Source organism: Mya arenaria, chromosome 1 (genome assembly GCF_026914265.1).
Source record: "Mya arenaria isolate MELC-2E11 chromosome 1, ASM2691426v1".
NCBI classification, from domain to species: domain Eukaryota; kingdom Metazoa; phylum Mollusca; class Bivalvia; order Myida; family Myidae; genus Mya; species Mya arenaria.
In genome coordinates, this window is record NC_069122.1 from 27,611,561 (window position 1) to 27,638,848 (window position 27,288).

The following is a 27,288-nucleotide window of genomic DNA, read 5'->3' on the forward strand; positions in this document are numbered from 1 at the left end:
TGATATATTAACGAACAGATGAAATCTCTTTAAAAAGGTAGCCCGCTTGGATGACCTACAACAACAGCTTACATGTACTTTAACATGTACTTTGAGAGGCGATTGGCCAATTAAAAGTATCAAACTCTTCCGATATGTTAAGATCATTATCACTTTACTTATAAAACATATTGAGTAAACCAAACTTTGTCTGTTGATTGCTCTTTTCTTAATTAGTTAGTCTGGTGAGAAAATAATTTAAAGAGAGGGATAATTTTTCTACTCGATAATTTAGAAACATATTAGTTGAAATTGTTCTTCAGTGTGGATATGATATATAAACTGTTTTCTGAAATATTAAAAATTATAGGTGTGAAAAGTTCACCATCAACAGTTTCATACTGCGACTTTTGTTCAGAATACCACGTATCAATATGCCGCTCAGGTAAGATTCCATCGAATAGTTTAGATGTTTTTGTGTTTGTTTGTTTTTAATTTTCATTAGTAATAGTTCTTAAAACTGACGAAACGTTCTGTATTGTTCTTAAATCAGCATAAAGGTGAACAATTAATACTGGATAGTGAAAGCCGTAATTTCAAGTTTTGATTTAAATATAATTCCTCGATGTCCTTAATGTTGTTGTTGTTATTGTAAATTGTAGCATTTTTTTAATTATATAACAGTTATAGTGTTTTAATATATAAGCACTTTTAGAAATAGAAAATGGGTAATGAAACGTTTCAAATCAAAATATTATGAAGTATACATAACTTAACCTTTTACGCATTGATTTTATTTTTCAGAACTCTAAAATGATCCAAAATACTGCAGAAATGTGATAGTGTTTTTCATAGAGAATAAATATAATTAAAACTAAACAAGTTTTGTCCATGTGTTAAAAGTGGTTTATTATTGCAGATTGCGTTTGTTCGATGACGTCAGTTCCGGATTCGGTCACGACCGCGAAGCTTCCCCTGCTGAACTCGAGGCCATGTTGACTCCTAGAGCATCAGGAAACAATGTTTTCTGCAGGGGGGATAATCATGGACAAGACACGCCTTTGTCGGTACGTGATACGGACATTAATCAATTAAAACCGTCGTATTTGTTTTATTTGAGGCGCAGCTGTGTCTAGAAGAATATCACTTATTATATTGTTTTAGTGTCAAACAAACGAGGGAACCGCATTTTCAAAATAAATCATTTATTTAATTATATAAATTATATGCTATTTAGGTCATTTTGAAAACACTGACGCTAATTTCCATTTGCAGATTGAAATTCCTGCAAAACCGATGATGCGACGTCGTACTGCGTTTGACGTCCGACGCGGTCTCTTTTCCGGAAAGCGCTCTGCTTGTGTGGACCTAATATTATCACCATTACAAGCGGTCAAAAAGGCCAAAGATGTTTCGTGCAAAACTCCCAAATCCAACGAACGTTGTAGAAACGGGATCATCAGCGCGGTCGAAACGCTTGAAACCGGAGATGACATGATCGCTGACGGGTCATGTAAATACTCACTTCCGACAATTCCCGGAAAGCACAAAGACCTTACGTCCATCTCACCGGAAGCGATGGCTGATTTTATTCGTGGAAGTTTCAGTGACGTCATTGGTGACGTCACCATTGTGGATTGCCGGTACCCGTACGAGTTCGAGGGCGGGCACATCAGAGGGGCTGTAAACATGTACACGAAAGATGAGGTCAACACCTTGCTTCAGAAACCAGTAGCTGACAACAAGCGTCACGTGCTGATCTTCCACTGTGAATTCTCATCAGAAAGAGGGCCGAAAATGTAAGTTGTCGGTCTAGACTTCGCACAAGCTAGCGTGACACAACGTCAAATTCTCCTTCCTCATTCACGATTTATCATGTGTGTACATTTTATATTTTACTTAGAAGGGAAAACTATGCATAAACATCTTCTACGTAAATAACATTCTGATTTTTGGTCCAAATTGTGTGTTTTTCGTGTGTGCATGTACTTTTTTATTTGCACAGGTACCGGTTTCTGCGCGCGCAAGACCGGATGTTGAACAGCGACAATTACCCGCGACTGAACTTCCCGGAAGTGTACCTGCTCCATGGCGGATACAAGGCCTTTTTCAACAAGTATCAGGTATGGATCAACATAATTCTAAGTACGGATCAATTACCTTTTTGTGAACATTGTGCTGTTGGAGTTTATATCTATAAATAAATTAGGAAAAGTTATCTTTTAATATTTAAACTCATGAAAGTATACATGAATGTATTTTGGAGGAAGAACAATAATCATTCAATTGTTTGAACTGAGTTAGTGTAATCGCCATTCAGTCCGAAATAAATATGATATACTTTGGTTGTGACGCGTATTGTATTGCGTATGAGGCATACACTATTTTGTTTAAAAGCGTCGAGAATATTTAATATACATGTATTTTTCTACATGTTTACGAATACATATCATAAATATATGTTTTTATTCCCTTCTATTCCAGGATCTATGTGATCCGATCAGCTACAAACCCATGTTGCATGAGAACCACTCTGCCGATCTACGTCACTTCCGGGTGAAGTCGAAATCCTGGACAGGAGATGACGGCAATCAGAAGACAAGTAGACGCTACCGCAGTCGTCTAGGCCGCCACCTTAGTTTCTGAACGCTTGCTGAATTTTAACTTAAGGCATTTTAGAAATGTGACTAAACAGAAAAAATCAAGTGATGTCATTTCTCCCAGTGACGTCCTGATCTAAAAAGGAACGATCCAGCCGCCTTTTGGTTTGACTGCGTAGAAAAGACAAACATGCGACGAGATATATTTCTAAAAGTACCTGAGCGCCTGATTTACATCTGTGAACGGATTTACATGTTTGTGTTCCTTAAAAAGTGTTTTAAATTGTTGATTATTATAATAATGCAAAACGAAGAACCGAAAGTTTGTTGGAGAAATAGGCCAGGGGAAAGTGCAATATTATTTGAACCTGAGAAGATAACGTCATGACAATGACCGGTAGTTTTATGCCAAACACACTTACATGGGCATGTGTTGAAATCCTGTTGTTGATAATATTGTAAATACATTACATTGCAACATATATGACTAATCATAAGTGCTACTAATTTATATGATTAAAGAAACTGCCATGTTAGTTCTCGTTTATTCATTATCAATACGCCATTAATTGGTAAACATTAAACTGTATAATTTACTGTGATCATGCGTAACGTGCGAGCGAAGTGACGCTGAACATTCTATAGGCAACTAACAAGTATTGCACAAATGCAGAAAAGCAAGTCAGACACTATGGGCACAACTGTTACCTGCTACCAATTCGCCATCGATGAACACTTTGCTGTTCTAATTTATCATGAAGTATATGCTATACCAAGCGTAATCATGAGTATGAATTGTCTATGGAAGCCAGTGGCGAACGTAGCAAGGCTCAATATGTTTTGGAGGACGGCTACTTATGATCTGTCCGATTTTGTTACATTAAATGTATGGCCAAAGGAAAGCCAGTCGAGCACGATATGCACAACTGTTGCTTGCAACCAACTGACGGAACCACATTATTGACAGATCACTTTGGGGTTTGTTTGCAAAGTCATGTCTTGATTAAATTCATCCCTTAAACTAAGCTTATACAACTTTCATGGTATTTATACTAAAATACTATTGATCAAGAAATGCTTCTTGTGTAATTAAGTTAAAGTTAAAAGCAAACAAACATATACTTCTTATTCTTCTTTGAGATAGAATGTGTTTTGAAAAGTTAAATTATAAAAACAATGTTTGATAACGGTATCTTTAAACCCATTAAATACGTTACGGGCGTCATGCTGAGAATAACTGAGATTTTAATTGAAATTGGCAATGGAAGTATCATTCTACATAATCATTAGATGTAAGAGCCAGAACAACTTTTATTTTTTAAAACGTTAATTATCTGTACTCGCTATTGTAGCATTTTAGTCGTCTTGCATTTGTCTTTAGCCTTAAATTGAAAAACTATTTCCAAATTATGGTTGCACTTAAACTATTTCTTATAACTATTGGCCAAATAAACATGTTATATGTGACATTTTAAAAAAAAGACAATATCACCGAAGACAAGACCTACATACAATGCCGCAAATCAGTTTAAAATAATGATTGAAAAATGTTTAGATCTTATTTGATTAAAAGTTGACAGATGTTTTTTCGTGTACATGTAATGTTTCCGAACGTGATCGTTTGATCGTTTAGAAAAAAAACAACACAACAACAACAACAAATTAGGTGCTTCACTTCAAGAGTTCTGTAAGATTTCAGGAAAAGCCCATTTCAACCGAATTTTTGAAATTTAATTTCTTTTGTCAATAGGTATCATGAAAAACGCTATTACTCCGGAAGCAGGAACGCTTTTATTTCCTTGTTTTTATCTCACTTTTGTTATGACGTTATTCAAATGGTATAGAGCTCGAATGTTACAAACGTTGTTAGGCTTATGAATCAGTCTGTAAATGGCGTCCGTTTTGAGAGGACATGGAAAACTATTTCCCTGTGAGGCTTAATCCCACGACCTGTCTTTAGTGACAGGTGAACGCAAATATTAATCTCGACCCGATGGGGCTCGTATTCATGACCGCTTAGGTGAGAAGCGTACACCATTTTTACTCTCACCGAAGTGGAGGTTGAACCATGAGCTCCTGGGTGAAAGGCGGACATCAATAGCATTTTAACCCTGGTGTGGGCTCGAAAGAGGCGGTCACTAGAATGACTTAGAGGCGGTCACTAGTATGACTTAGAGGCGGTCACAAATATGACTTAGGGGCGGTCACTAGTATGACTTAGAGGCGGTCACTAGTATGACTTAGATGCGGTCACTAGTATGACTTAGAGGCGGTCACAAATATTACTTATGGGCGGTCACTAGTATAACTAAGAGGCGGTCACTAGTATGACTTAGAGGCGGTCACTAGTATGACTTAGAGGCGGTCACTAGTATGACTTAGAGGCGGTCACTAGTATGACTTAGGGGCGGTCACTAGTATGACTTAGGGGCGGTCACTAGTATAGTGGGTTTAAACCCTAGAAGTCGTGAGTAGGGGGCGGACACCAGTATCATTCTCGCACTAGTGGAATCGAATCCACGAGCTTATGAGTGGGAGGTTGATTATCATTCAGGTGGGATCGAATCTAAGAACCCGTTAGTGTGAGGCTGGCGCAAGCATCATTCTCACCCTGGTGGGGCTTTTACCCAAGACCGTATGGTTCAGAGGCGGGCACCAGTATCATTCTCGAACCGGTGGGCTCGAACCAGCGACAGTATTATAACTCTCACCCTGGGTTCCAACCCACAATAAGTGATAAACATTTATTTTACATCTGTTTTTTTTAAACAAAACAGTTTAGACTTACAGGTAATTAAAGACGGGTTTGATTGGTGTTTAATTTCAGAATTCTTGCTGGAAAAAGACAAGTGTTCTTAAATTATTTTTATACAAAGTATTCAATACAAATTTTGTTTTGTAACTTGAAAGAATGACGAAGTGTCAATATTGTTCTTTAGAATTCGATAAGATATTTCAATCTTAAATGATACAAGATAAGATATGTCATATTAAAGAAAACTTCAATAGTTTTAACTTAGTCAGATTTTTATCAAATCTTCATAGTTTTGTCGGAATATTCCGATTACATTCATATACGCGTAGATGAATCTATTTAAAATGTAACCCGTTTTAATGAATAACAACAACAGATAGATAGATAGATACTTTTTATTCCTCCATAAGTGAAGAGATTAACTTATATACAGATGTTACAAAATATATATGCACACATCGATGATATGATTTACACGAACATCAAAAGAACATTGTGATATAATATAGATGGACATTACGAATATTAAACATTTCGAGTAATCATTTACAATCTCTACATGGCGCTTTCTTTGTAAAATACAAGTAAAGCACATTTTTCCAGATTAGTAATAGCCTAGCAAAGTAAACACTAAGGTTGCCTTGAACAAAACGAAAATTAAGACAGTTTATAGTGAAAACCGTTTTTGAAGCTATTTAGTAATCTAAAGTTACACCCTCCGCAAGAGTCTGACTATTGCAACTGTGACAGGATAGTTGACAAAGCTTTCATCATAAATATCGGTACTAAGTGAATATAGATACACACATTGATCAGTACATGTCATTGTCATTATCGACTTAAAAATGTCGATCCCACACTGTTCGTAAATTGTATCCCAAATGGAATTACGGTACTCTTCTTTCGCATGACAATAAAGTAAGAGATGAACAATAATATTGTCTTTCCTTAAATTACAGCATTTACAAATTTGTAAATATGAGTCACACAAATAGACCAAAATAACTTAGAATCTGCTTACAGATTGGTCGCAGTTTGGGTTTATTTCTTGCAATAATCCATAGTGGCGAACAATTATTAAAATATATCATATTTTGCATTGCTCGATTTTCGTTCACGGTTCGTTCAAAAGTAGTTTGTCTATCTGGGAGTAACACGCTTTTGTTAATAGTATTTTTCCATTCATACTTGGATGGAAATTGCCCAGTATTTATATATTGCGTTATATAATCGACTAAAAGGTGTTTTTGGCACAAGCGATAAATGTCAGGTACAAAACCTACAGTTTGTCTATCAAAGTTGATGTAGCATATTAGTCTACTGTTGAAGTTGATCTTCGCTAAATATTGACACGGAAGTCTGCACATTTGACAGAAAAATTAAAGTTTTTTACAATCGATAAGTTTTTCAATAGATGTAATGTTCAAAGTAGATAAAGCGAATTTAGTAGCAACACTACTTTGAAATCCTTGCATTTGTTTTACATAAAACCTATGCGCAACTTCAAGTCTCTGAATTTCAGCTTACATGTACATTGACATGTACTTTGAGAGACGATTGGCCAATTAAAAGTCTCAAACTCTTCCGATATGTAAAGATCATTATCACTACACTTATAAAACATATTGTGTAAACCAATTTTTGTCTGTTGATTGCACCTTTCTTAATTAGAAAGTCTTGTGAGAAATAATTTAAAGAGAGGGATAATTTTTCTACTCGATAATTAAGAAACGCAAAATAAGTTAAATAAGATATAATATATAAACTGTTTTCAAAAATATTGGAAATCATATTTTGTGAAAGCTTTACCATCAACAGTTTCCTACTGCAACTTCTGTTCAGAATACCACGTATCACTATGTCGCTCAGGTAGGTTTCTATCAAATAGTTTAGATGTTGTTGCGGGTTTTTTTTTAATTTTTATTAGTAATGTTTTTAAAACTGACGAAACTTTCTGTATTGAAACCAGCAAAAAGGTGAAAATGAATACTGGATAGTGAAAGCCGTAATGTTTCAAGTTTTGATTTAAGTATTATTCCTTGATGTTGTTGTTATTGTGAATTGTAGCAATTTATTCTTTATTACATACTACTAATGGTGTTAATATATATAAACACTATTAGAAATAGAAGAATGTCAAATAAAACGTTTTAAATCAAAATATTAAGTTGTGCACACAACTTTATCTGTTAGACGTTGAATCTATTTTCAGAAATATAAAAATGATCAAAATATATCAGAAATGTGAAAAACACAGAGAAAAATATATATTTAAAACTAGACAAGTTACGTCCATGTTTTAAAAGTGGAGAGCAATTATATAGCTTTAGAGAGCATGAATTTACAAGTATTAACACCAAGTTAAATATAGACGATTTAAGTTAGTGATGCATATAACAATGTTCCTATACTCAGTTCTCAATGTTCTTAACTTTTCAGATTGAGACTGTTCGATGACGTCATTTCCGGATTCGGTCACGACTGCGAAGCTTCCCCTGTTGAACTCGAGGCAATGTTGACGCCTAGAGGATCAGGGAACAATGCTTTCTGCAGGGGAGACAATCATGGACAAGGCACGCCTTTGTCGGTACGTGACACGGAACATTATCATTTCAAACCGCCATATTCTTTTTTATTTGAGGCGCAGCTGTGTTTAGCAGAATATAACTTATTATATTTTCTTAAGTGTCAAACAAACGAGGCAACCGCATTTTCAAAATGAATGTTTTTTTTTAATATACATAAATTATATGCTACTTAGGTCATGTTAACAAAACTGAGGCCAATTTCTATTTGCAGATTGAAATTCCTGCAAAACCGATAATGCGACGTCGTACTGCGTTTGACGTCCGACGCGGTCTCTTTTCCGGAAAGCGCTCTGCTGACGTAGACCTAAACATATCACCAGTACAAGCAGTCAAAAAGGCAAAAGATGTTTCGTGCATAACTCCCAAATCCAACGAATGGTTAACAAACGGGATCATCAGCGCGGTCGAAACGCTTGAAATCAGAAATGACATGATCGCTGACGGGTCAAGGGGATACACACTTCCGACCATTTCCGGAAAGCACCACGACCTTACGACCATCTCCCCGGAAGTGATGGCTGACGTAATTCGTGGACGCTTCAATGACGTCATTGGTGACGTCACCATTGTCGATTGCCGGTACCCGTACGAGTTCGAGGGCGGGCACATCAGAGGGGCTGTAAACTTGTACACGAAAGATGAGGTCAACAGCTTGCTTCAGAAACCAGTAGCTGACGACAATCGTTACGTGCTGATCTTCCACTGTGAATTCTCATCAGAAAGAGGGCCTAAAATGTAAGTTGTCACTCAAAACGTCGTGCAAGCCAAATTGACGCAGCGTCAAATACCCCTTTCTCATCCACGATATATCGTGTGTACGTTGTATATTCTACTTAGAAAGAAAAACTATGCATCAACACCTTCACCGTAAATAATATTCTGATTCTTGGTCCAAATTGTTTGTTTTTCGGATGTGCATGTATTTAATATATATTTTTACTTGGACAGGTACCGGTTCCTGCGCGCGCAAGACCGGATGTTGAACAACGACAGTTACCCGCGACTCAACTTCCCGGAAGTGTACCTTCTCCAAGGCGGATACAAGGCCTTCTTCAACAAGTATCAGGTATGGTTCAGCGTTAATTCTAAGTACGGATCCATTACCTTTTTGTGAACACTGTGCTGTTTGAGTTTATATTTATAAATAAATTAAGAAAAAATCTCTTTTAATATTTAAATACATGAAAGTATCAATGCATGTAGTTTAGAGGAAGAACAATAGTCATTCAATTGTTTGAACTGAGTTAGTGTAATCGCCAATCAGTCCTAAATAAATATGATATACATTGGTTGCGACTCGTATTTTATTGCGTATGAGGCATACTCTATTTTATTTAAAGGCGTCGAGAATATTTATATATACATGTATTTTTCTGCATGTTTACGAATACATATCATATACAAATGTTTTTATTTCCTTCTATTCCAGGACTTATGTGATCCGATCAGCTACAAACCCATGTTGCATGAGAACCACTCTGCCGATCTACGTCACTTCCGGGTGAAGTCTAAATCCTGGACAGGAGATAACGGCAATCAGAAGACAAGTAGACGCCACCGCAGTCGTCTAGGCCGCCATCTTAGTTTCTGAATTGCTTGTTGAACTTTAACTAAAGGCATTTTAGAAATGTGACAAAACAGAAAAAAAATCAAGTGATGTCATGTCTCCCAGTGACGCCCTGATCTAAAAAGGAACGATCAGGCCTCGTTTTAGTTTGACTGAGTAAAAAGTTAAAAATGCGGCGCGATGTATTTCTTAAAGTACCGGAGCGCTTGATTTACATCTGTGAACATGTTTGCGATCCTTTTTAAAACTGTTTTAAATTGTAGATTCTCATTATAATGCAAAACGAAGTCATGTTCGTTTGTTAGTGAAATAAGCCAGGGGAAAGTGCAATATTATTTTATCCCGAGAAGATTACGTTACGACAATGACCGGAAGTTTTATGCCAGACAATACACTTTTATGTACATGTGTTGAAATTCAATTGTTGATTTAATTGTAAATACATTACATTATGATATAAATAACTAATATTAAGTGCTACTAATTTATATGAGTAAAGAAACTGCCATGTAAAATTTCGCTTATTCATTATCTTAAATACGTCATTAATTAACATTTTAATATTTTCTATGTTATTAGATATATGCTATATTATGAGTGATCATGAGTAGCCGTTGTCTTTAAAAGTGGCTTGCCAGCGTAAAGCGAAGCTCAACATTTTATAGACAACTAACATGCAATGTATAACACGATGTGCATAACTGATGCCTGCTTCTTGAAATAACGAAACCAACATTTTGTCTTTTGTCTATAAGAAATTTGAAGTCAAATTGGGGATTTCCTGCCTTCCTCCCCAACTGAGGTCGCTGAAAATAATTTAATCTAAATTTGAATAGGCAAACAAAGAAATACAACACAAAAATCCAACTGATTTAGAGTGGTCATGGTGTCCACCTCTTTCCCGATAATTCGTTGGTTTAATCTTTACCAGAATGAGAGTGATGATTGTGTAAGGCTCTCACATAGAGCACATGTATGAAAATGGTGTTTATCTCTCACCAAATGAGTCGTGGATTTAAACCCCACCAGAGACATTCCCTCAAGTCCTCTGAAAATGGCCGCAAGTCACAGTAACAGGATTTGAGCGTAATTCATCAACACTCGAGCTGTATGCCATGGAAAAAGCTTCATTACAAAAGTCAGAAGGAATTAATCCTGCTTCATAAGTCATTAACTATGGCACCTGTTTCTTTAATAAATGAACTTTCTTTATTTCTGAAATCTAAAAAACGATCGTAAACTTTACATGAAGACGAAAACACTTGTGTCTTCTTTTAATCAAACTAAACCTTAACTACGTTCAACTGAGTTTAATTGATTTGACACATAGTATTTGGGCCTTATTTTAACCGATAATATTGTCTTTTTAAAAATATCATGTATATCATGTTTATTTGGCCACTATTTAAACGGAATATTATCATATGCAACTTTATATGGCGAAATATTTACACCTTAACTTCCACTCCTTCAATGAACGGTCTTTCGGCAATTGCGAATATTAAAACAATTGTGTGCTATTGTTTGTATTGTGTCAGCAGGGAACGACTTATTTTAAACAACATGTTCAAAACTTTTAATTAATAATTTGTTAAACGTATTGCTGTCATTTTGCATTTCACTTTACGTAAAAAAGTGATTTCATTTACGGTTAATTTTGTCCGTAGCAATAAAGTGTGTAAACCGGTCGGGTCGTTCAATATACAGCATGAGTGAGAACGAATTACAATCAGGTTTCTTAAATGTATTTATGCATTTCATTCTGGAAATAACTAATAAACAATTTGGTGTAAATATTAGTATTGGATAGCGAGATTGATGTTATTGACGTGGATATGAACGCAGTTGGGCTGGTAAAAATGCACTTGGTGTCCTTCGGACTCCACATACTTAAACCAGCCTCCTGCATTCATATTCCAATAATATCATCAAATACGCAAGTAATTTCATATTTAAATTAAGGCTGACAACAATATACAAGACGGCTTAAGGGCTACAGTTAGGCGTACAGAAAATTCTAAAATTTAAGGATCTTTTTTCTGGCTCTGACATCCTAAGATAATGCTGATTGTTACTTTAATTGCCTAGTTTAATGAAAATGTCAGTTTGAGGTCCTCAAAAGGGTTGGGGTTTGGAAAGATGATCTCCGTATCGAAGAGATTCTGGATTGTTACTTTGTTTGCCTATTCAATTAAAATGAAATTTTGGTCAGTTCCATTGTTGTGAGGTTGCAGACAATCCCTAAATCGATTTTAAATGTCTTCTAGACAGAATGTTGTTTCCGTAATTATCTTGGTAGCAGGCAACAGTTTTATACATCGTACCTTCGGTTGGACATTGCATGCTATTTGTCTACAAAATGTTGAGCTTCGCTACGCTCGCCATCAACATTTTAAGACAACCCCTACTCATGATCACGCATATAATAATAACACAGTAGAATATAAAAGTCTTCATTGATGACGTGTTTAAAATAATGTATAAACGAGAATTTACATGGCAGTTTTTATTCATATAAATATTAATATAAATTAGTAGCACTTAACATTTGTTACTTGTATCATAATGTGATGTATATACAATTTTATCAACAATTGGATTTCAACACATGTACAAATAAGTGTATTGTCTGGCATAAAACTACCGGTCAGTGTCATTACGTAATTTCAGGTTAAAATAATATTGCACTTTCCCCTGGCCTAACGTTAGTTCGTCTTGAACTATGATTAGAATAACTAAAACATTTTAAAAAGTAAACAAAACAGTCAATCAGTCGCGTTTGTGAAAAAGTTTTCGATTTTTCTCCACAATCAAACTGAAAGTCGGCATAATCATCCATTTACGTTCATGACGTCACCGAGAAAACTGACATAACTGCGGGTATACTGCTTATTCATATTTCTAAAAGGCCGTGACTTTGACATCAACAAGCGTTCAGAAACTAAGATGGCGGCCTAGACGACTGCGGTGTCGTCTACTTGTCGTCTGTTTGCCGTCCTCCCCCGTCCAGGATTTAGACTTCACTCGGAAGTGACGAAGGTCGGCCGCATGGTTCTCATGCAACATGGGTTTGTAGCTGATTGGATCACACAGGTCCTGGAATTGAAGAATATATGTATACGAAAGATAAACGTGGCCGTGCATAACTACATGAATATAGATATATTCTCCGCACATTTAATCAAAAAGGTATGCCTCATACGCAATAAAGTCCGTATCAAAACTAGTGCATACCATGTATGCTAATGACTGAAGAGCGAATACACTGACATTATACACACGAAAGCATGTATACATATTGTTTTACGTTTAATATACCCATTAATACTGTAAGGTATTATCTAAATAGTACTAGAGAAATATTGATATGTGAAATATTCGTATGTGAAGAAAACGCCCAATGTTCACAATTGCTCAATATATCCGTTCTTTAAATTATTTTGAAACATACCCGATACTTGTTGAAGAAGGCCTTGTATCCGCCATGGAGTAGGTACACTTCCGGGAAGTTGAGACGCGGGTATATGTCGCTGTTCAACATTCGGTCTTGCGCGCGTAGGAACCGGTACCTGCCGAAGGAAAACTTATTATAGCAAAACTTGCAATCGCGTATTTCTTCATTAATTAAATTTCGTTGCAAAAGTCTCAAATATGACACAGCTTTTTAGTAAAAGAAACTTACATTTTAATGTTGCATGTTACCTCACGTGTTTTTCTTACAAATATGAAGCCCTTTATAGATTTTAAATTGAATTGTTTCAAAACAACCAAAACTGGCCCAGAATCAGAATAGTTTTTACAGTGAATATTTTGTTACAAAGTTTACCAATCATATTTAAAAAAACGAAACATCATATATGAGGTGAGAGCGAGAGCATTTTGTGCCACCTGAGCTTTCGCGACTTCTTACATTTTAGGCCCTCTTTCTGATGAGAATTCACAGTGGAAGATCAGCACGTGACGCTTGCCGTCAGCTACAGGTTTCTGAAGCAAGCTGTTGACCTCATCTTTCGTGTACATGTTTACAGCCCCTCTGATGTGCCCGCCCTCGAACTCGTAAGGGTACCGGCAATCAACAATGGTGACGTCACCAATAACGTCATTGAAGCATCCATGAACTACGTCAGCCATCACGTCCGGCGAGATGGCCGTAAGGTCTTTGTGCTTTCCGGGAATTGTCGGAAGTGTGTATTCACCTGACCCATCAGCGATCATGTCATTTCCGATTTCAAGCGTTTCGACCGCATTGATGATCCCAAGCGTTTCGACCGCATTGATGATCCCGATATTTAAACACTCGTTGGATTTTTGCGTTATACCCGAAGCGTCTTTGGCCCTTTTGACTGAATGTTTCGGTGTTTCTTCCGTAAGGTCTTCGTCAGCAGATCGCTTTCCGTAAAAGAGGCTGCGTCTGACGTCAAACACATCGCGGTGTCGCATGAACGGTTTTGCGGGAATTTCAATCTACAAAGGAAAATTGACGTCAGTTTTGTTAAAATCGATTGAAGTAACACCTTATTTATGTTTTTCTTTAAAATGCTTTCTTTTGAAAATGCGGTTGCCTTAGATACTTTAAACAATATAAATCTATAAAAAATTATATCCTGCTAGACACACCTCTGAATTTCCCAAAGAGAATGTGCCGGGGATTTAAATCATAATATCCTTATTGACGTACCGATAAAGGCGTGTCTTGTCCATGATTGTCTCCCCAGCAGAAAGCATTGTTCCCTGGGCCTCTTGGCGTTAATACGGCCTCGAGTTCAGCAGGGAAAGTCTCGCAGTCGTCACCGAATCCGGAACTGACGTCATCGAACAGTCTCAGTCTGAAATGTTTAGAACATTGAAAACTGATTATGCGATATTTAACCTGGTGTTTATCCTGTTAAATACATCCTCTCAATATAGCTATATAACTGCTAAATACTTTTAACAAGTGTATGTAACTAGTCTAGCTTTCAATATACTTTTTGCTCTATTTTTAGATAAAACTAACATTGCTGATATATTTTGAACTACTTGAAAGAATCCTACCTGAGCGGCATATTAAGGTTTGGTATTCTGAACAAATGTTGCAGTAGGAAACTGTTGATGGTGAAGCTTTCACAAAATATAATTTTAATATTTTTGAAAACAATTTATATATCATATCCACACGGAAGAATAATTTTAAGTTATTCCGCGTTTCTTAATTATCGAGTAGAAAATTATCCCTCTCTTTTAATGATTTTCTCACGGGACCTTCTAATTAAGGAATGAACAATCAACAGACAAAGTTTGGTTTACTCAATCTGTTTTATAAATATGGTGATAATGATCTTATCATATCGGAAGAGTTTTTGAGACTTTTAATTGGTCAATCGCCTTTCAAAGTGCATGTCAAAATACATGTATGCTGTTGCTGTTATTCATTAAAACGGGTTACATTTTAAATAGATTTCATCGATGCGTAAATGAATTTAATCAGAATATTCCGACAAAACTAACCAGATTTGATAAAAATCAGACAAAGTTAAAAATATTGAATTTTTGTTTAATATGACATATCTTACCTTGTAGCATTTAAGATATAAATATCTTATCGAATTCTAAAGAACAATATTGACACTTCGACATACTTTCAAGTTAAAAAAACAACAGAATTGGTATTGAAAGCTTTGTATAAATTTTCAACTAAAGATGCTCTCTACTCCCAAATATGTTTTACCACAATTAATAATATTGTTTAAATATTCCAAATAGGATAAATACATGTCGAAAACAATGGTTCTTATGAAGGATACCGAATTTAATTTAAATGAAATGAGCATAAAACACGGTATTTCTACCTTATGAGAGTATAGTAGACCACAGTAAATCTTTTAACATTCACCAATCATTTCATATTTTTGCGCTTTCTGCTATTGAATACACGGTTACAATCTTGTTATCAGTAATTAATATTTTCCATAAATGCATTATTTAGTAAGTAGTTAAAGGTTTATCAGTCAAACTTGATGCTTGTTTTTCATATGTATGTACTGTTTTGAATAAAAGTATCACTTTAAGAACACTTGTCTTTTCCCAGCAAGAACTTGAAATTAAGCACCAATCAAACCCGTCTTTAATCACCTAACAGTCTAATTTGTTTGTTTAAAAAAGATGTATACTAAATATGCATCACTTATTGTGGGTTCTAACCCACCGGTTCGAGAATGATACTGGTGTCCGCCACTGAACCATATGGTCTTGGGTACAAAACCCACCAGGGTGAGAATGATGCTGGTGTCAGCCTCCCACTAACGAGTTCTTAGGTTCGAACCCACCTGAATGAGAATCATATTGGTGTCAACCTCCCACTCATGAGCTCATTGATTCGAATCCACTCGTGTGAGAATGATAATAGTGTTCGCCTTCCTACCAAACGGTCATTGGAACGAGCCCCACCACGCTGAGAATGATACTAGAGTCCACCCCTACCTCACAAGTTCGTGGGTTGAAACCCACCAGAGTGAGAATCATACTAGTGTCACTAGTTCGTGCGTTCGAGCAAATCGGAATGTGGGTGATACGCCTAAGTCTAAAATATTTGTATAAGCGGTCACGCGTTGTAAATAAGTAATTTTGCACTTGTCGTGGGTGCTATGATAGTGAAAATGGCGTTCGCCGATCACACAGGAGAACTTGGGTTCGAACCCAATCAGGGTAAGAGTGATGATACTTTGAACTTCTTGCCCAAATGGTCTCTGGTTTGAACCCACTAGTATATCGTTGTCCGCCTTTCACTGGTTCAATCACACCTGGTTGAGAGTGATATCTGTGTCCGCTACTCAACAACAAGTTTGTGGAATTTACCCCACCAAGATGAGAGTTATATTGGTGCCCTAATATTATTAATATCATTAATGAGTTCGTGGGTTCGAGCCCCACCAAGGTCAGAGTGCTATTGGTGTCCGCCTGCCATCAATGAGTTTGTGGTTTCGAGCCCCCACCAGGGTTAAAGTGTTATTGATATCCTCCTTTCATCCAGGAGCTCATGGGTTCGTTCTCCACATCGGTGAGAGTAACATTGGTGTACGCTTCTCACCTAAGCGGTAATAAATACGAGCCCCATCTGATCGAGAGTAATATTGATGTTCACCTCTCACTAAAGACAGGTCGTGGGGTTAGCCCATCCGGGAAATAGTTTTCCGTGTCCTCTCAAAACAGACGCTATTTACAGGCTGATTTATAAGCCGTACAACGTTTGTAAAACTCGAGCATTAATTTATTTGAATCACGTCATAACAAAAGTGAGATGGAAAAAATGAAATAAACGCGTTCCTGCTTCTGGAGTAATGGCGATTTTCATGATATCTATTGATAAAAGAAATTAAAATTCTAAATTTCTGTTGAAATATTACTTAGCCTTTATACGAGATATGAGTTTTTTTCTAAAATTTTACAAAACTCTTTAAGCGAAGCACCTAAGTTTGTTGTTGTTGTTGTTGTTGTTGTTTTTATTTTCTAAACGATCACGTTCGAAAACATTACATGTACACGAAACACAACTGTCAACTTTTAATCAAATACGATCTTAACTATTTCCAACCGAGTTTAACTGATGTGCCGTATTGTAAGGAAAACTTATCTTCAGAGATTTCATCAGTTTTAAAGATGTCACATATAACATGTGTATTTGGCCAATAAGTATAAGAAACAGTTTTAAGTGCATCCATAATTTTGAAATAGTTGTTTCAATATAAGGCTAATGACAAATACAAGACGACTAAAATGCTACAATAGCGAGTACAGATAATTTACGAATTAAAAAATAAAAGGTTGTTCTTGCTATTACATTCTAAGTTTATGATGATTGTTACTTTGATTTCCAATTTCAAATAATACTTCAGTTTGACGCCCGTAACTTTCATTTGACCGGTTTAAAGATAACCTCTATAAAACAATGTTTCTTATTAATTTAACTTTTCAAAGAAACTTTAATCTAAAAGAAGAATTTAGACAGTTCAATACGTATTCAATTTTCAAAACCAACGATGCGTTTCATTATAGGAACTGCAAAATTTCCGTGTATAATTGCTTGCTTTTAACTTTAACTTGATTACATTAGAATCATTTCTTCAACTAAAGTATTTTAGTATAAATATCATGCAGGTAGTTTAAGCTTAGTTTTGAGAATAACTTTAATCAAAATATGACTTTGCGGGCAAACCGAAAATTGATCTGACATAACTGTGGTTCCGTCAGTTGGTTGCAAGCAACAGTTGTGCATATCGTGCTCGACTTGCTTCCCTTTGGCCGTTCATTCAATGTTACAAACTCGGATAGATCATACGTAGCCGTTCTCTATAACATATTGAGCCTTGCTACACTCGCCACTAGCTTCCATAGACAACCCATACTCCTGATTTAATACTAATGGTATAGAATATACTTCATGCTACAGTGTTCTTCGTTGACGGATTGGTAGCAGGCAACACTTGTGCACATCATGTTTAACTTGCCTCCCTGCAGTTGTACAATGCCTGTTATTTGTCTATAAAAAGTTGAGGTTCACTTTCGCTCGCACGTTAAGCATTATCACAGTAAATAATACAGTAAAATGTTCATTAATAAATGGCGTATTGAAAATAAATAAACGAGAACTAACATGGCAGTTTCTTTAATCATATAAATTAGTAGCCATATATATCGCAATGTAATGTATTTACAATTTTATAAACAACAGGATTTCAACAATGTACATGTAAGTGTATGGTCTGGAATAAAAAAAACGGTCAGTGTCATAACATATTCTCCTCAGGTTTAAATAATATTGCACTTTCCCCTTGCCTATTTCTCCAACAAATGTTCGTCACTTCGTTTTGCATTTTTGTGAAACAGTTTTAAACAATTAAAAACAATTTCAATAATGTAACACGCCATTAAAACCGTTAACTGGTGCACATTAAGCGCTCTGGTATGATAGGTAATCGTCTTCCTCGTGATTTTTCTCCGTCATCAATTTGAAACGCGGCCATTTTCAGCGATGACATCACTGTGAGTAATGACATCATTGGAAGTAAACTGCTCCATCAAATGACTTTAAGATCACGAAGCGGTCAGAGACTAAGATGGCGCCCAAGACGACTGCGGTGGCGTCTACTTGTCTTCTGATTGCCGTCCTCCCCCGTCCAGGATTTAGATTTCACCCGAAAGTGACGTAGGTCGGCCGAGTGGTTCTCATGCAACATGGGTTTGTAGCTGATCGGATCACATAGGCCCTGGAATTTAATGAAAGAGAAACTTATGTATATGATATGTGTTCGTAAACTTGTTGACATACATGTATATAGATATATTCTCGACGAATGGTGTATCGCTCACTCATTGCAATACAACCCGAGTCACAACCAGTGCATATCATATTTAATTAGGACTGAATGGCGATTATACTAACTTAGTTAACACAATTGAATTACTATTGTTCTTCCTCCAAACTACATGCATTGATACTTTGGTGTATTTAAATATTAAAAGACAAGTTTTCCTTATTTATTTATAAATATAAACTCCTACAGCACAATGGTCACACAAGGTAATGGATCCGTACTTAGAATTATGTTGAACCATACCTGATACTTGTTGAAGAAGGCCTTGTATCCGCCATTGAGAAGGTACACTTCCGGGAAGTTCAGTCGCGGATAACTGTCGCTGTTTAACATCCGGTCTTGCGCACGCAGGAACCGGTACCTGTCCAAGGACAAAACATATACATTAAATACTTGCATACGAGAAAAACAAATAATTTTGACCAATAATCAGAATATCATTTACAGTGAAGGTATTGTCGCATAGCTTTCGTTTTCTTATTAAAATATACCATGTACACAAACGATATATAAGGTATGAGGTAGAGTCATTTGACGTGCCACGTTAGCATGCGCGACGTCCAGAGCGACTACTTACATTTTCGGCCCTCTCTCTGATGAGAATTCACAGTGGAAGATCAGCACGTGACGCTCGTCGTCAGCTAGTGGTTTCTGAAGCAATCTATTGACCTGATCTTTCGTGTACATGTTTACAGCCCCTCTGATGTGCCCGCCCTCGAACTCGTACGGGTAACGGCAATCGACAATGGTGACGTCACCAATGACGTCATTGAAGTATCCACGAATGACGTCAGCCATTATTTCCGGCGAAATGGCCGTAAGGTCACTGTGCTTTCCGGGCACTGTCGGAAGTGTGTATTTACTTGACCCAGCAGCGATCATGTCGTTTCCGATTTCAAGCGTTTCGACCGCTTTAATGATCCCATTTGTCAAACGTTCGTGGGATTTCGGCGTAACGCCAAAAACGTCTTTGGCCTTTTTGGCTGCATGTATTGGTGACACTGTAAGGTCTACATCAGCAGAGCGCTTTCCGGAAAAGAGGCCGCGTCTGACGTCAATTGCAACGCCACGTCGTATCCTAGGTTTTGCGGAAATTTCAATCTACAATGAAGAACAATGGCGTCAGTTATGTCAAAAAACAGCGTATGATTCATGTTTTTTTAATGAATTGCTTTCTTTTGAAAATAATAAATTGTTTGTTAGAAAAATAAAAACAAAATAAAGTACACGGATGTAAACATCAAATTAAATAAATATTCACGTACCGACAAAGGCGTGTCTTGTCCATGAACATTTGTCATGCAGAAATCGTTGTTCCCCTTTCCTCCAGGCGTTAGCATTGCCTCAAGTTCTTCAGTGGTAACTTTGCAGTCGTCACCGAATCCGGAAATGACGTCATCGAACAATCTCAGTCTGAATTAATAAACATTAAAAACTGTTTAAGTATGAACATGATTAAATACATCACTGGATAAATTGATCTTACATAAGATTTTGATTTAAAACGTCTTGATAAAGATATTTTTATTATATGTTGTTTTTTTCTAAAATGCATTGCTTCAATTCAAGTGACGTCAACCAGAAATCGTATACAAACAAACATTTGAGAAAATAACTACTTTCCGTATTTAGAAACAACTTAAGCAAACCTCGTGTGTCGATTTTTCTCTTCTTTAAACTCTTATTTATTTTTATATATAATCAGTGAAATTAAAAATGTATAAAATATAAGATTAAATCCTACCTGAGCGACATATTGATATGTGGTATTCTGAACAGAAGTCGTAGTAGGAATTTGTTGATGGTAAAGCTTTCACAAATTATGATTTTCAATATTTCACAAAACAATTTATATACCATTTTCAACCTGAAGAATAATTTTAACTAGTATCGCGTTTCTTAATTATCGAGTAGAAAATATCCCTCTTTTTGAATTATTTTCTCACGCGACTTACTAACTAAGAAAAGAGCAATCAACAGTCAATGTTTGGTTTACTCAATATGTTTTATAAATACGGTGATAATGATCTTAACATATCGGAAGAGTTTGAGACTTTTAATTGAACAATCGCCTCTCAATGTACATGTCAAAATGCATGTATGCTGTTGCTGTTATTCATTAAAGCGGGTTACATTTTAAATGGATTACATCTACGCGTAAATGAATTTAATCAGAATATTCCGACAAAACTAACCAGATTTGATAAAAATCAGACAAAGTTAAAAATATTGATTTTTTCTTTTATATGACATATCTTATCTTGTATCATTTAAGATGGAAATATCTTATCGATTTTTAATGAACAATATTGACACTTGTACATACTTTGACTGTCAAATTACAAAACAGAATTGATATTAAATACTTTGTAAACTTTTTCATTTACGAACACTTGTTCTTTTCCAGAATTATTTCTGAAAAAAAACCCAATCAAACCCGTCTTTAATTACCTATCAGTCTAAAAAAAATGTTTTTTAAGAAGATCAGGCTTTGTGAAATAATATGTATCACTTATTGTGGGTTCGACCCTAGGGTGAGAGTTATAATATTGTTGTGAGTTCGAACCCAACACGTCGAAAATAATGTCTCCCCCTACTCACTAGTTCGTGGGTTCGAACACACAAGGGTGAGAATCATACTGGTGTCCGTCTCTAAGTCAATAGTGCGTGCGTTCGAGCAAATCGGGGTCAAAGTAATACTTATAGTCTAAACTATTTGTACAAGAGGTCACGCGTTGTAAAATAAGTATTTTGCACTTGTCGTGGGCTCGAAGATATTTATAATGGTGTCTGTCTCTCATCCATGGAGACATGGGTTCGAACCCAGTCAGGGTAAGAGTGATTATAAATTGCACCTCTTGCCAAAGCGGTCTCGGCTTCGAACCCACCAGGGTTACACTGATATCGGTGTCCGCCTTTCACTCGCGAGTTCGTGGGTTCGAGTGATATGTGTGTCTTTTTCTCATGAATGAGTTCATGGCTTTGAGCCCCAACCAGTGTGAGAGTGATATTGGTTATCACCTATTTTACCCATGAGCTCTTGGGCTCGATTCTCGCCTAAGTGAGAGTAAAAATGGTATGCGCCTCTCACATAAGCCGTCGTTGGTTCGAACCCCACAAGGTTGATAGTGATATTGGCGTTTCATCCAGGAAGACTTGGGTTCGAACCCCATCAGTGTAAGGGTGATCATGTTTTCCAAGTTGGTCGTTCATCGAACCCACCAGAGAGTAATATTGGTGTAAGCCTCTCATGAATTGGGTTATGGGCTCGAGCCTTACCAGGGTGCGAGTGATATTTGTGTCCACCTCTCATCCAAGAATTCGTGGGTTCGGGCCCCACCAATGTCAGATTGTTATTGGAGCCCACCACTCATAAATGAGACCGTGGGTTCGAGCCCCACTAGGGTTAACATGCTATTGATGTCCGCCTCTAAAATTGTAGTACATCTTTCAGCTTACCGGTCATGGGTATGAGTACAACCTGGTCGAGATGATGTTGGTGTTCACCCCTCCCAAAAGACAGGTCGTGGGTTTAAGTCAAATAAGGAATATTTTCTCATGTCTTCTTAAAACAGACGCCATTCACTGGAATCAGATTCGAGCCTTATTAATAAGCCTAGAAACGTTTGTTACACTCGGGCTTTAATCCATTTGAATAACGTCATAACAAAAGTGAGCTGGGAAAATCGAAATGAAGATGTTCCTGCTTGCTTCCGGAGTCATAACGGTTTTCATGATACCTTGTGATAAATGAAATTAGTTAAAACTCAAAATTTCTCTTAAATATTACAAAGCTTATGCGTGATATAAGCTATTTCCTGAAATCTTACAAAACTCTTGAAGTAAATTACATATGCCTGTTGTTGTTGTTCTTATTTTCTAAAAGATCAATCGTTTAGGTTCGAAAACATTACATGTATACGAAAATACATGTGTCAACTTGTAATCAATAAGATCTTAATTATTTCCGACCAATTTAACTGACGTGCCGTATTGTATGGAAAGCTTATCGCTCTTACATCCTAAGATTATGTAGAATGATACTCCAAAGGCCAGTTTAATTTAAATTGCATTTGGACGCCCGTAACATTTACTTAACGGGTTTAAAGATAACCGCTATAAAAAAAACATTATTGTTTTTATTAATTTAACTTTTCAAAACAACTGTTATCTAAACGAAAAACAAGACAGTTTAATACATATTCATTTTTAAAAACCAACGATGCGTTTCATTAGAAACCCTCTTAAAAGACTATAACAGTAATTGCAATATTTCGATGTATATTTGCTCGTTTTTAACTTTAACATTATTACATAAGAAGTAGAAGTAATTTTTCAGTTGAAGTGTTTTATCACGCAAGTAGTATACGCTTAGTTTAAGGGATACATTTAATCAAGTTATAACTTTGCAGACAAATCCCAAATTGGTTTGCTATAACTGTGCTTCCGTCAGTTGGTTGCAATCAACAGTTGTGCATATCGTGCTTGACTTGCTTCCCTTTAGCCATTCATGCAATGTTACAAACTCGGATAGATCATATGTAGCCGTTCTCTATAACATATTGAGCCTTGCCACGCTCGCCACGAGCTTCCATAGACAACCCATACTCATGATTACTAATGATATAGCGTATACTTCATGATGCAGTAGTAAAGTGTTCATCGATGACGGATTGGTAGCAGGCAACAGTTGTGCACATCGTGTTTAACTTGTTTCCTTGCAGTTGTACATTGTCTGTTAGTTGTCGTCTATACAATGTTGAGCATCACTTCGCTCGTACGTTACGCATGATCACAGTAAATAATACAGAACAGTGTTCATTTATTAATGACGTATTGATAATGAATAAAAGAAAACTAATATGGCTATTTCTTTTATCATAGAAATGTGAAGCACTTATAATCAGTTATACATATATATATATATATTATAATGTAATGTATTTACAATTTTATCAACAACATGGTTTCAACACATGTACATGTAAGTGTATGGTCTGGCATAAAAATTCGGTCAGTGTCATGACGTAATCTTCTCAGGTTCAAATATTAATATTGCACTTTCCCCTGGCCTATTCCTACAACAACTGTTGGTTACTTCGTTTTGCATTCTTGTAACAAAAATAACAATTAAAAACAATATTTAAATAACAAAACCCTGCAAATCCATTCACAAGCGGAAATCAAGCTCTCTAGTATTACAAAGAAAAAACTCCCTCGAGATTTTTCTCCGTAATTAGTTTGAAACGCGGTATAATAGTTTCATATTAGGTGATGACGTCTCTGGTTATAATGACATCATGGAAAGTATACTGCGTCATCACATTTCTAAAATTCTGTGACTTTGAAATTCAACAAGCATTGAGAAACTAAGATGACGGCCTAGTTTTCATCACATTTCTAATATGCCGAGCAATCATAAACTAAGATGGCGACCAAGACGACTGCGGTGTCGTCTACTTGTCTTTTGATTTCCGTCCTCCCCCGTCCAGGATTTAGACTTCACCCGGAAGTGGCGTAGGTCGGACGCGTGGTTCTCATGCAACATGGGTTTGTAGCTGATTGGATCACACAGGTCCTGGAATTAAATAAAAAATCGTAAACATGTAGAAATACATGAATATCGATATAATATCGAAGCATTTAAATAAAAAATGTTTTCCTCATACGCCATAAAGTCCGTGTAAAGACCGATGCTTACTATGTTTATTTAGGACTGAATGGCGAAAACATAAACACAGTTCAAACCAAAAACCTATTGTTCGTCTTGTTAAATATATACACAGATACTGTGAGAAAATATCTAATTATCAAAAGAAAAAAATATTCATAATTTGTCTATTTAAATCAACTCATAATGTTCACAAATACGTTATGTGACCGTACTTCTGAAACATACCTTGTACTTGTTGAAGAAGGCCTTGTATCCGCCATGGAGTAGGTACACTTCCGGGAAGTTGAGTCGCGGGTACCTGTCCCTGTTTAACGTCCGATCTTGCGCGCGCAGGAACCGGTACCTGTCCAAGTACAAAATGTATTGAATTCATTATTCACGCGAAAAACTTTTTGTTATTAAATTGGTCAATTTACACACGCGATATATCGCTTATGAGGAAGGAGCATTTGACGTTGTGCCACATTGTGCGACTACTTACATTTTAGGCCCTCTTTCTGATGAAAATTCACAGTGGAAGATCAGCACGTGACGCTTGTCGTCAGCTACTGGTTTCTGAAGCAAGCTGTTGACGTCATCCTTCGTGTACAAGTTTACAGCCCCTCTGATGTGCCCACCCTCGAACTCGTAAGGGTAACGGCAATCGATAATGGTGACGTCACCAATGACATCATTGAAGCATCCGTGAATGACGTCAGCCAGTATTTCCGGCGATATGGCCGTAAGGTCACTATGCTTTCCGGGCATTGTCGGAAGTGTGTATTTACTTGACCCATCAGCGATCATGCCGTTTCCGCTTTCAAGCGTTTCGACCGCGCTGATAATCCCGTTTGTATAACGTTCATGGGATTTGGGCGCAATGCCAGTAACGTCTTTTGACTTTTTCACTGCATGTATTGGTGATTCCGTTAGGTTTACATCAGCAGAGCGCTTTCCGGAAAAAAACCCGCGTCTGACTTCAAATGCATCGCGACGTCTCACCATCGGTTTTGCGGAAATTCCAATCTACAATGAAGAACAAGTCAGTTGTGTAAAGATAGCGGATGGTTTACGTTTTTTAATTCATTGCTTTCTTTTGAAAATGATAGCTTGTTTTTTCGAAACATGAAAAAAAGATAGATATCTAATATTTTGTAAATACGACGTAGTATCATTTTTTTTTAGGAAAGCAATCTTGAATGAGGAACAGTGGTGTCAGTTATGTTGAAATAGCTGATGATGTTTGCATACTAATTAAATGTCTTTCTTTTGAAAAGGCGGAAAGCTTATAATATGTGTATGAAACACAAAGATAGATAACTATTTATTTGCGAAATCGACGTCATCTGTTCTACAAGGAGTATAAAAAATGCGACGGAATAAAACGTCGATTTTATTAAATTAAATATTCACGTACCGACAAAGGCGTGTCTTGTTCATGGTCGTCGGCCATGCAGAAAGCTTTATTCCCCTTTCCTCCAGGGGTAAGCACTTCCTCAAGTTCTGCAGGGGTAACTTTGCAGTCGTCATCGAATCCGGAAATGACGTCATCGAACAATCTCAATCTGAATTATTTTTACAATATTTGGAACTGTGCCTTGTATAAACAGTGTTAAATAAATCACTTACTTAATTGAACTTAGACTAGATTTGAATTTAAAACACCACCTTAATGATTCACTTTTCATATATATTTTTTTTAAATTCATTGCTTCAATTGAAGGACGACAACAAGAAATCGTATACAAACCAAAATTTGAGAAAAATAAGAATTTCGGCAATTGAGATTCATTCTAATTAAACCTCGTGTTCCGATGTTCTTCTGTTAAAAACTCATATTCAGTTTCATAAACATAAATAATGTAAATAATTTGATATAGAATATATGATAAAATCTTACCTGAGCGACATATTGAGGTTTGGTTTTCTGAACAAATGCTGCAGTAGGAAACTGTTGATGGTAAAGCTTTCACAAAATATGATTTTCAATATTTCAGAAATTAGCTTATATACCATATTCACTTAGAAAAATAATTTTAATTAATTTAACATTTCTTAATTATCCAGTAGAAAAGTCTCTTTTTAAATTATTTTCTCACGAGACTTACTAATTAAGAAAAGAGCAATCAACAGTCAAAGTTTGGTTTACTCGATATAATTTATAAGTACGGTGATAATGATCTTAACATATCGGAAGAGTTTGAGACTTTTAAATGGTCAATCACCTCTCAAAGTACATGTCAAATTACATGTAAGCTGTTGTTGTAGCTCATCCAAGCGGGCTACTTTTTAAATAGATTTCATCAGTGTGTAAAGTGAATTTTATCAGAATATTCGGACAAAACTTACCACATTTGATAACAATCTGACAAAGTTAAAAATCTATAAGTTTTCTTTCATATGACATATCTTATCTTGTAACAGAAGATGTAAAGAACTTATCGAATTCTAGATGAACAATATTGGCACTTGTACATATTTGGATGTCACGTTACATAACATATTTTTTGGGATGCTTTTATGCATTTTCGTTACCAAACACTCGTATTGTTAAAGTGCTAATCATGTCTGCCTTTGAACCAAGAGCTCGTGGGTTCGATCCCAACCTTGTTGAGAGTAAAATTGGTGTCTTCCTCTCACCAAAGCGATCATTTGTTTGAGCCCGATATGGTCGAGTCTTATATTGGTTTGAACCAGGGTGAGATTTATAATATTGTCGTGGGTTAAAACCAGGGTGAGAGTTATAACATTGCCATGGGGTCGAAACAGGGCCGAGTGAGAGTTATAATTTTTTTG

General features: G+C 36.3%; 5 protein-coding genes across 5 annotated transcripts; 2 read left to right on the forward strand and 3 right to left on the reverse strand.

Moving 5' to 3' along the window:
- The first annotated feature begins 413 nt into the window (after positions 1–413).
- Positions 414–2,625, forward strand: LOC128225927 (M-phase inducer phosphatase 1-like). The gene is made up of 5 exons (XM_052935824.1): positions 414–424; positions 899–1,046; positions 1,255–1,778; positions 1,985–2,102; positions 2,464–2,625. Exons 1-5 carry the CDS (start codon positions 414–416, stop codon positions 2,623–2,625), a joined length of 963 nt encoding a protein of 320 aa, XP_052791784.1.
- A 4,567-nt stretch (positions 2,626–7,192) lies between these two features.
- On the forward strand, positions 7,193–9,513 carry LOC128225938 (M-phase inducer phosphatase 1-like). The gene is made up of 5 exons (XM_052935835.1): positions 7,193–7,203; positions 7,774–7,921; positions 8,134–8,657; positions 8,871–8,988; positions 9,352–9,513. Exons 1-5 carry the CDS (start codon positions 7,193–7,195, stop codon positions 9,511–9,513), a joined length of 963 nt encoding a protein of 320 aa, XP_052791795.1.
- Positions 9,514–12,423: 2,910 nt separating this feature from the next.
- LOC128225948 (M-phase inducer phosphatase 1-like) lies at positions 12,424–14,534 on the reverse strand. The gene is made up of 5 exons (XM_052935845.1): positions 14,524–14,534; positions 14,168–14,315; positions 13,400–13,953; positions 12,941–13,058; positions 12,424–12,585 (listed from the first exon to the last, which is right to left on the reverse strand). Exons 1-5 carry the CDS (start codon positions 14,532–14,534, stop codon positions 12,424–12,426), a joined length of 993 nt encoding a protein of 330 aa, XP_052791805.1.
- Positions 14,535–18,569: 4,035 nt separating this feature from the next.
- On the reverse strand, positions 18,570–20,594 carry LOC128225959 (M-phase inducer phosphatase 1-like). The gene is made up of 5 exons (XM_052935855.1): positions 20,584–20,594; positions 20,105–20,252; positions 19,417–19,940; positions 19,083–19,200; positions 18,570–18,731 (listed from the first exon to the last, which is right to left on the reverse strand). The coding sequence occupies exons 1-5, from the start codon at positions 20,592–20,594 to the stop codon at positions 18,570–18,572; spliced, it is 963 nt and encodes a 320-aa protein (XP_052791815.1).
- Positions 20,595–23,271: 2,677 nt separating this feature from the next.
- Positions 23,272–26,403, reverse strand: LOC128225971 (M-phase inducer phosphatase 1-like). The gene is made up of 6 exons (XM_052935866.1): positions 26,393–26,403; positions 25,910–26,057; positions 24,995–25,518; positions 24,739–24,856; positions 24,260–24,417; positions 23,272–23,302 (listed from the first exon to the last, which is right to left on the reverse strand). The coding sequence occupies exons 1-6, from the start codon at positions 26,401–26,403 to the stop codon at positions 23,272–23,274; spliced, it is 990 nt and encodes a 329-aa protein (XP_052791826.1).
- Positions 26,404–27,288: the final 885 nt, after the last annotated feature.

Excerpts from the sequence above, each read along its gene's own strand:
- LOC128225927 (XM_052935824.1), top strand. Across the intron at positions 1,047-1,254 it reads GACAAGACACGCCTTTGTCG|ATTGAAATTCCTGCAAAACC; the intron begins GTACGTGATACG and ends TTCCATTTGCAG. Across the intron at positions 2,103-2,463 it reads CCTTTTTCAACAAGTATCAG|GATCTATGTGATCCGATCAG; the intron begins GTATGGATCAAC and ends CTTCTATTCCAG.
- LOC128225938 (XM_052935835.1), top strand. Across the intron at positions 8,658-8,870 it reads TCAGAAAGAGGGCCTAAAAT|GTACCGGTTCCTGCGCGCGC; the intron begins GTAAGTTGTCAC and ends TTACTTGGACAG. Across the intron at positions 8,989-9,351 it reads CCTTCTTCAACAAGTATCAG|GACTTATGTGATCCGATCAG; the intron begins GTATGGTTCAGC and ends CTTCTATTCCAG.
- LOC128225948 (XM_052935845.1), bottom strand. Across the intron at positions 13,059-13,399 it reads TCAGAAAGAGGGCCTAAAAT|GTACCGGTTCCTACGCGCGC; the intron begins GTAAGAAGTCGC and ends TTCCTTCGGCAG. Across the intron at positions 12,586-12,940 it reads CCTTCTTCAACAAGTATCGG|GACCTGTGTGATCCAATCAG; the intron begins GTATGTTTCAAA and ends CTTCAATTCCAG.
- LOC128225959 (XM_052935855.1), bottom strand. Across the intron at positions 19,941-20,104 it reads GACAAGACACGCCTTTGTCG|ATTGAAATTTCCGCAAAACC; the intron begins GTACGTGAATAT and ends TCTTCATTGTAG. Across the intron at positions 18,732-19,082 it reads CCTTCTTCAACAAGTATCAG|GGCCTATGTGATCCGATCAG; the intron begins GTATGGTTCAAC and ends ATTAAATTCCAG.
- LOC128225971 (XM_052935866.1), bottom strand. Across the intron at positions 25,519-25,909 it reads AACAAGACACGCCTTTGTCG|ATTGGAATTTCCGCAAAACC; the intron begins GTACGTGAATAT and ends TCTTCATTGTAG. Across the intron at positions 24,418-24,738 it reads CCTTCTTCAACAAGTACAAG|GACCTGTGTGATCCAATCAG; the intron begins GTATGTTTCAGA and ends ATTTAATTCCAG.